Source organism: Pleuronectes platessa, chromosome 10 (genome assembly GCF_947347685.1).
Source record: "Pleuronectes platessa chromosome 10, fPlePla1.1, whole genome shotgun sequence".
In the NCBI taxonomy this organism is placed as follows: Eukaryota; Metazoa; Chordata; class Actinopteri; order Pleuronectiformes; family Pleuronectidae; genus Pleuronectes; species Pleuronectes platessa.
In genome coordinates, this window is record NC_070635.1 from 25,788,430 (window position 1) to 25,797,891 (window position 9,462).

Sequence of the window (9,462 nt, forward strand, 5' to 3'; positions counted from 1 at the left end):
TTCTCTACTTTTTATAGATCATCGTTAAAAACTGCATTTTGACCTACTCCAGTCCCACTCGAGATAATCTCAACCTATCTCAGCTTGATAATAGTTACTGCTGTAGATAACCAATAGTCTGATTGCAAAATTAATTTATAGATTGGTGACAGCTCACCGATAATTTAACCCATCCAGTACCAGTGCTCTCTGGGAGCCTAAGTTACTCCACATATTGTTGGTACTTTGCAATGCAAATCTGACATGTATTTGTACTTGTAGATCACCACCAAGGAGGAGGTGAACTCCAAGCATGGCCCGTCCATCAAGACAGAATTGGAGCCGGAAACGTTCAAACCCAACCTCAGAGAACCCAGTGATCTCCTGGAGGCCGACCAGATAGAGAAGGTAAAGGCTGTTGTGCGTAACATGAAACATGGAAACATGGACAAATGACATGTAATCAAACCTTTATGCATAAGAAAGACAATACAAAAACAAGACCAACAATGAAATATTTTTCTAACAATAATTGTTGTGTATCCAAAGACACATAAAGCCATACAGGTCCAGTACACAGAATACTGGTACTTGTACTAGTAGTTTTGACTCAATCCAGCAAACTCTTTTTTGCTGCCACAAATACTGTCATGGTCCACCTAATGTGTATTAATCCTCTGCTTAAAGAAGTCCCAACAAGTTGTGTAAAATATTACAGTGCTAACCTGCTGTAGAAAATTATGTGGCAAATTATTTAGCAATCATTCACCAGAGAGAATCTTATTCATGAACAGAATTTGCAGTAAGTAGGTGACCTGATATCTCCTTTCATCAAGAGCGGAAAGTAATAAACTATGGTTGGAAGGTTGTTCTGTGCTGAATTACAGAAAACAACTTGTGTTTAATTTATGATTCATGATTACAGTGGATTGTTTGTGCGTAAACCTTTGATTAATTGTATGCTGAATTATTTAAAGTGGATATGGAATGGTAAGTAATTTAATTAAAAACAACGCCAGCATAAAGTCTCATAAATAATCAAAGGAAAAAAACAGCAAAACTCTGCCTGTGAGATAAACAGGAAACATCATATCAAACATTTTTAAATCCCTAACCTTTGTTTTTGATTAAAGCTTGATGAATTTAAGGCACACACACACACACCTACACAAATTTCAAATACACTTCAAAATTAGTCCCAGATGACATATTGACCAATAGTTTGCCAACACGTGGCCTTCTTTAATCATCCTGAAGACGGAGCTCAGTGCTCAGGCTCGGCTAACAGCTGAGCAGAGGTGAACCCAGTCGGGCTCATCTCCTCGTGGCTTTGCTTCCCGCCTGCTGATTTCACGACAGCTTCTGCTCTACCACTGGAGGATGTGCTGAACCAACAAGAAAAGACAAATAGGACTGTTGAATGATTGGAGAGCTGGTGTGTTTTAAAGGCCTTTGTTTCATACAGCAGAAAATTGAGCTGCATAGTGTAAAAACTTGTCGCTTTAATTCCATGTGTTAGTCAGTGTCGGTTTTATCTATCCATTAAAATGACGCATACAATGCACTGCTCCTCCAGCGCCTTTGTCAGCTTTATCTCCCTGTGAACCACAGTCACTGTTAATCCTTCAGTGTGTCAGCAGCAGAGCAGCAGGCTCTCTCAGGGGGTGCTGGACCTCTCTTTCTCTGGAGGCTGCTCTGTGTGTTTGGAGCCCTGTTACTCTTCTTTAAACGCCAGATGGTGTTAAAAGGTCACTGCAGATGTAATTGAGCATTGGTAGCTGTGGCCTTTTGGTTTTTCATTTCACTCTTCTCTTTTTTTTTTTTCTCCCTCCTTGCTTTTGAATTATTATTTCCCCCGTAGCTTGCCAGGAATCTCCCACCACGGACCATTGGGTATCCATGGACGCTGGCCTTTGGCACTTCAAAGCATGGTATGAGCATTAAGTCTCTGTACAGAGCCATGCAGGGCCAGGACACCCCAGTGCTCATGGTCATTAAAGACAGTGACGGCCAGGTAAGCATCAACAGAAACTCTGGTAGTGGACTGCAATATGAAACGTCTGAAGTTTTTTAGAAGTTTCGCTTTTGTATTATCTCTCCTGCTAAGATGAGTTATTTTGAAAGTCTAAAACGAAAACTTGCTCTTGTTTCTCCAGGTATTTGGTGCGTTGGCATCCGAGCCCTTTAAAGTCAGTGATGGTTTTTATGGCACAGGAGAAACCTTCCTCTTCACCTTTAATCCAGAGTTTGAGGTGAGTTTCCTCCACGATTTGAACATGTCAGATTCTTGAGAAAAGTCAAGTGTCCCACTATCCCTGTTTAATTTTAAATTTAGACATTAGAATGTTTTGTTAATCTGCAGTGTACTGTATGCATCGAGTCAGGCTTTCACAGACTGCTTGACTAGCTGAGTCAGAGGCTCTGGACCTTCTCCAGAGGGGCTGAATGTGAGAACGCAAATATCTGAGTCGGGCTCCAGACTGAGTATCTCCTTACAGCCCCCTATTAAAACCTCTGCATAATCTCTGAGTGAGCCCATGTGAGAATACAGCAGGAGATCATGGAGATGTCAAGAGAGCATTTGGTGAACCGTTGTTGATGTGCTGTAAACAAACTTGTGATCTCAGCAGCGGAATTTATGCGTTACACCTGCCTCCGCGTGCTGCGCCACCCCTTGCCTGAATGCTCCAGAGATTCCTTTGTTGTAGTGAATGCTTCTGATCGGAGAATCTCCTGCTGGCGTCTTCATGTGTGAAAGGGAAACTCTGCAGAAAGTCCAGATACCATTGTGCAAACATTCCTCAGAATTCATGTCTGAAAGAGGCTAATGTTTCTTTGCTGTTCAGTTTAATTCTCATTACTCCTCTCCAGCCACAGCAGCCCCTGCAAACTAATAATCTGCCAAGCACTCAAAGGCCGACAGAGCCGGTAAATTACAGGTGGACTAGCAAAACATTTACCCTCCAAAAGAGCCAAGTGGTTCTTTCTAAAAATTACACTGAGTATTTGGTGATGACGTCAAATTAATGCTAATATTGCGCTTTGTGTTGGATGAGTAAATAATCAGCTATAGCAACTAGTAGGGCTGAACGATTAATTGCATTTGCGATAAAATCGCGATATGATAAAACGCGATTTTCTAATCGCAACGTGCGCGATTAAAACGTGCGAAAGAGAGTAGGGCTCTGGGATGCTCTCCTCACCCGCAGCAAGAATGCCGCGGGACCAGAAAACTCCTCCGATCCAGAAGATAGCGAAGCAGGCCTGCATCACCTACAGGGTCCCAAAGTCTTCGGCCGACGTGTCGGACACACAGAGCGAGCTCATCTCGCCGGTGGCCACGGTGCGGGCGGCGGACCTGAAAATCGCTCCCCGGAAAAGCAAGCCGAGCTCCGGGGCGGCGCGGCTCCAGAGCCCCCCGGTCACCTACATGCACATCTGCGAGACGGAGGTGTTCAGCATGGGGGTGTTCCTGCTGAGGCCCGGCGCCTCTATACTGCTGCACGACCACCCGGTCATGAACGGGAATCTACGGAGCTGCTGATCCGCAAGCTGCCCTTCCAGCACATCCAGCTGGCCCGCCGCATCCGCGGACACAGAGCTTAAACTGCTGCTGCTCCACTTACTATAACAACGCCGCATTCATACACTTATAAAATGCAATTCAATGTGGAAGTAATCCAAGAATTCATAATATGTTACTCAGATTAGTTAATGTAACGGAATACGTTACAGATTACATTTTAGGTATGTATTCTATATTCTGTAACGGAATACGTTTTGAAAGTATCCTTCCCAACACTGGCAATGTTACTGACTTGGGAGCAGTCAGACACCTATAATTTAAAAAATGTTTTTCTCAAGATGGTAAATTTTGCACACAGGTTTTAAAAAGTGCATGGCTTGTGTTTATACTTACAATGACTTTGATTAAATTACTTAAATGCACACCGATTTGTTGTTCTTGTTTCTGTGAGAAGTTAAATAAAAATGTGGGAAAGAATATTGTACAGTAAGAGTAACTTATATTGTGTTGGTCATATTTAAATCATTCATTACGGTTTTTTGGGGGGGGGGGGGAAAGAGGATAAAATAAAAAAAATCGCATATTAAATCGCAATCGCAATATTTTGGGAAAAAATCGCAATTAGATTATTTCCCCAAATCGTTCAGCCCTAGCAACTAGTATTGTTTGTTATTATTTTTGGACTGAGTAGCGTTAAGTGCTCTGTAACTTGCATTCTTGATTCTGCTCAATCGTGTTGTAACATTAGGCTTAACATTTGAAGCCCAGGGACACTTATTAGTATTAGGACTGCACCAATTCTACATCCGATTTTTCTTGTTGTACTACTAACAAGAATTTACCCCACAATAATAGTTAAAATGTTGGAACAACCAATTCTACATATAGTCTGTCTTCAGACATGAAACTCCAGACTTTGCTTTCCACATATGATAACACAGCAGGAGACTGTCCGAGTCAGACGATTTAAAAACAATAGGAAAATCTCCAGAGTGTTGAGGCGAGTTGGCATTTGGGTAGAGCATGCAGGAGATATGAATTTCCAGTACAGAATCTATGTGTCTTTGTCTGTGTCTCCTATTTGTACGGCTCCTATTTTTCACCATGAGATATCCGTATTCTTTTAGTTTTTTTCAGTTTGCATCCATTGCATATTAGAAACCTCAACAGCTTGACTACTCGCTCACAGCGAACTTCTGCTCTTAATCCTGCTGTATTCTCATATGAGCTCACTCACATTATTTGGTGAATATTAGTGTGAGTGAATGAGTTTTAACTAGTGGGCTATGTCTGAAGACCTCCATCCCAGAACTGATACATCTGTTTAGAAATATGTGGGTGTAGCAGCCTGATGACAAGCTTTTCCATTGGTGTTAAAGTTGTAAATTATCCCATGTTAAACCTGGATCCTCCCACTGAAGTAAAAAATGGGTGCATTCTGTTCTCTTCAGGATAAAGACTATTGGACAGGGAATATCACATTTTGTCAATAAGTATGTCATGCAGTTTTTTCTAATGCATGTTTTTTGTGTCTTCAATAGGTGTACAAATGGACAGGTGATAACATGTTCTTCATCAAGGGAGACATGGACTCCTTAGCATTTGGTGGAGGAAGGTGAGTCGGCTTCTGAAGTGGAATAGATATAAGTGTTTTCTCACTTTAATCGTGGAACATATCACAGCATCATATGTTGTAACATTTAAATGTGATATACAAAGACTATGTTTGTGGAAGGTGGTTACATTGGTGCACTGGGAGTTTGAATGTCCTTTCCGTGACTGCATGAACTTTCCCCGGTTACTCCAGTTTCCTCCCACTGTCCAAGACATGCAGACTGAGGCTAGGTTAATTATAGACTCTAAAATTAGAGTGAATGCTTATTTGTCTCTGTATGTCGGCCTTGCGATGGGAAAAAAATGGGCAATTGTTAAAATGGGATCAGTACTTGTAAAGCTTAATTTAAGAAAAGGGTTTTGCAGCTACAGACAATAAGTATGTAGATTTAATTCAGCCGTGAATGCTCTAGTTTGGAGTAGACCACGTGGTAACTTAAACTCCTTGGTACCCTGAGATGACCTGATTCATGACTGCTTGTCGTCTTCTCTTCCAGTGGTGAGTTTGGCCTGTGGCTGGACGGAGACCTCTACCACGGCAGAAGTCACTCCTGTAAAACATTTGGAAACCCCATGCTGTCTAAAAAGGAGGATTTCTATGTGCAGGACATAGAGATCTGGGCTTTTGAATAACAGGAAAGTGCATCACAGGAGAAAAAAACAAGTCCTGCAAAGGGCAAAGTGAGGAGTTCTCCTCCTTTAGAACAATGGCAATGCCCCAAACCTAACTGCACATCACCAGGGCTCCCCAGGCCGGAAGCCAGCTATCGGATGCTTGTTGTGCATTACTACTGCAGTTATTACGGAGCTTTTTTTCTTTGTGAAAAATTACCTTTGTGTGTATCTTGTTACAGCCTTGTGCAATGTCTTTGCAGAGCAGGGGGAGTGTGTAATAAGTGATGATGATGGTGAAAGGACTGTAAGATTAGGTTGTATCAGAAAGATGAAGAGAGGGAGACAGGGAAGCTTCCACTAGGCCTTGAAGAGGAAAGGACCATCGGAGCTCCTCTTTCCTGAGAGGTGGCGAAGATGATGCTCTCTGAAGTTTGGGACTGCTGCGACACAAGAGAAAACTGCCCTACTGCTACAGATGGTGTATCTGAACTTTTTAAGAACCTCAAGGAATCCCAGCACCCTCTTGAAGCCCCTAGAACTATGTTCATTCGGTAGGATGTTAACTCACTGTGCTGTCAGCCTTGACGGAGAGAGACCCAGTTACAGGGGAGAGAAAAAGAAGACACAAATCGATCACATTCCATTACTCTTGGGGATGGTGGAGTGTCAAAGTAACGTTGTGATTTGTGTTAAAAACACCAATAAACAAAAGCATCAGCAGCAGGATACGATGACACTTAACTCAGAGAGGAGAGAGAATATTTACAGGGGGTTGGGGGCTAGTCTTTTTACAGTACAGTTTTGGGTTGTCTTCTGAGGCTCAACTTATAGAGTATCGTGTATTGTAGTCCTCCTGTTGTTCACTGTCATAGCACACCATCTGAAAGCACATAGCTATAATCAGATCACCCATAGTCGTAATGTTCTGTTCAGTGGGTATACGTGTGAGTCCAGCTAACGACGGCTCCTCCTGCAGGACGCTCGCCGTACTGTTCGTAGACAGTAACGTGTTGCAATAGATTTGTGGAATATGCAAATAACTGTCCTGTGACCTCAAATACCTGCAGGTCGTGGCACTTTTGCCGCTGCCTGTTGCTCTTTCAAGAGAGAAACTTGTAAAGCTTTTACGTCTTGATACACAATTGCTTTTCTGGGTATCATTTGAAAAGCCTGAGACGTGGTTAACTGTTTTACATGCCTATATGACAATTATATATTGGTATATATGATTATATATGGATCTATATAGTCATATATATTTTTGCTGTTAAGTGTGACAGTGATCTATTTGTGCTGATATTTCAGCTGTTACAATATAATGTATATTACCTTGTAAATTAATGTTAAAATAGTAGATTTGTTCCTAAATATATATATATAAATACATAATGCTATATAAATATATATATATATATAATAAAGTGTGGATTGGTGGGTTGCTTCTAGCACTTTAATCTGGTGTAAAGGCGTTAAAACCAGGTTCTTAGATTCTCTTAGCAGTAGCTGTACAGTACTTTTTTTGTTTAGATCATTAAGATGTTAACTGTCAGTAGAAAGCTTGCTGCTACCAATATCAATAAGGTTATGCCCTAATGCTCTGTGTGTGTAAAAAGGAGGATTACTGTGAGGTAGGAGGGGAGGGCGGAATGTGGCAAAAGGGCTTGGTTTCTCTCCTCATATGGCTGTCAGGTGAGTCTCAGCAGGTACAGGTAGGTATGCGGGAAGACTGACCTCTGACAGGCAGATGATGGCTGGTGAAGGGAAGTGTGTACAGTGCGTAACCCTCCCCCGACGAGCTTTCCCCCCCCCCCATTCTGGTCTTCCACACCAGTATTTGTGTCCTTGTGGAGTCACAAAGAATAATATGGATAATACTTCCAATTATTTCACCAGAATACAATGTATCAGTGATGTATAAATAACAATAAAGCTGAATTAATTGTTGTAACCTGGGATATGGTTTCGTTTGTGATGCATTATTTGTTCAATATGTCCAGTAGAGTTGGACAGTGGCCCACAGACTAGGTGTGTTAGGTATATGGAGTTTAGAGTGTTGGCCACAGGAGCGCATGTTAAGAAATATTTAATACTTAAAAATGCATTTCAATGCTCTTGCTAATGGAAATAAAATCATCAATAATTAATTATTGGGATGCTGAGTTTGTATAAATCTGTCCCAGTAAACTGCTGCTGCACCTAAGGTGGAAGTTAATCTCATTGTTAAGCAGAGACTGTTTACACGTTTACAATACCTCAGTAGAATATCTATTACATTTTGAAAAACTAATTGTTAAATGGAATAAGAGGCAGATGTAAATTGATACACGTTACAGATTAAATTGTGATTAGTTTTATATGAAAAAGGTTGTTTAAAACTACCTGTGGCTGCAGATTGAGCTGTGCAAAATCTTGCCTGAAGACTGGTTAGAAAAGTTAAAACAAAAAACAGGGATTGTGTGAAGCTAGAAGTGAATTTACCAGACCCCTTATATCTGAGACGAGTGTCTCCTGGGGTTTATGTTGCATTGTGGTTAATGTAGGCACCGGATTTTACCATCGAGAAAAATGTGCAAAATAACAAAGATTGCCTTTGATGAAAACTCTTAAATGTGTTTCAAAGCTTGACCCATTTGTGAAGAGAACAAATTAGATCTCCGTCATGTACACTTCCAGCTGATCATGTGTGATAGAAGATGATCTATTCTAGTGATTCCTGCTCATCATACAAATGTTTTATTAAAATTAACCTAAATATAATTCTTACCCTAACAATTCTTCATGTTCAACTTGACATTCTTCTGAATGTCAATGTAAAAGCTCAGTTGTCACAAGCAGGGTGAAACTCTGGGCCTCAGTGCAAACAGGCTCCTTCAGGAGTGAGTGAGCGCCATCTAATGGTTGCACTTGTAACAGGGTTCGTACGGTCATGGAAAACCTGAAAAAGTCATGGAATTTTAAAATGTTTTTTCCAGGCCTGGAGAGTCATGGAAAAAAATGATCTACAAAAATGTTTGGAAAAGTCATGAAAATTTGTTATATTCATATTTTCATGTCGTTCATTTTAGGGATGGGCATAATTAATCGACGATCGATTAATCGATCATTAAGAATTTCGTCGATGACATTTTTCCATCGATGAAAAACTCGCTCTGTGGCCGGAGGACGGAATATCCGAGTTGCCCTGAACGCAGCACAGCGAGGATGTTAGCAGCTGGAGGAAGCATCCCGGAGCTAGGCCTCTGCTGCTCGGCTTCCTGTCCGCACACGGACCCCAGTCCACGGGGAGGGGAACCCGGACAGACCCGGGTCTGGGTGAGGGGTTCCAGGAGTGAGGATGTGACAACAACCGGACTGAGAGGTCGAGAACCATCAAATCGAGCTAGCTCACAGCGGCTAGCTGCTGCTCTGTCATCGGGGCTTTAGAGTACAGCAGCGCATATTTTCAAGTGTAACCATTGAACGGATCCCGTTTAACTACCACAAGAGTTGTTCATCTTGTAATAAAGATCTCAATGATGAAACACGCTGTGATGCCTTGAAATTCTCATTGTTAGTTTGAATACTACATTTTGTCACTTCATTGCGTATACACCGAGATTTCACAAAATGTTCGGTAATGGAAATTTGGTTTAAAGTTATTGAAAAGTCATGGAAATCCATTGGTCAAAATGTGTATGAACCCTGTTGTAAGCAGTGATTCACCAGTGTTAAAATTGGATTTGGTAAGT

General features: G+C 41.4%; 1 protein-coding gene across 8 annotated transcripts in view; it reads left to right on the forward strand.

Annotated features, from left to right (window-relative positions):
• Nucleotides 1–7,682, forward strand: part of oxr1a (oxidation resistance 1a) — a 166,217-nt gene extending 158,535 nt beyond the window's left edge. For all 8 annotated transcript variants that reach the window (XM_053433180.1, XM_053433176.1, XM_053433179.1 and 5 more), the window contains 5 exons: nucleotides 262–387; nucleotides 1,841–1,993; nucleotides 2,136–2,231; nucleotides 5,047–5,120; nucleotides 5,617–7,682. In XM_053433180.1, the coding sequence (XP_053289155.1) occupies nucleotides 262–387; nucleotides 1,841–1,993; nucleotides 2,136–2,231; nucleotides 5,047–5,120; nucleotides 5,617–5,752 (585 nt within the window). In that variant the 3' untranslated portion in view covers nucleotides 5,753–7,682. The remainder of the gene's footprint in view (nucleotides 1–261; nucleotides 388–1,840; nucleotides 1,994–2,135; nucleotides 2,232–5,046; nucleotides 5,121–5,616) is intronic.
• The last annotated feature ends 1,780 nt before the right edge of the window (nucleotides 7,683–9,462 follow it).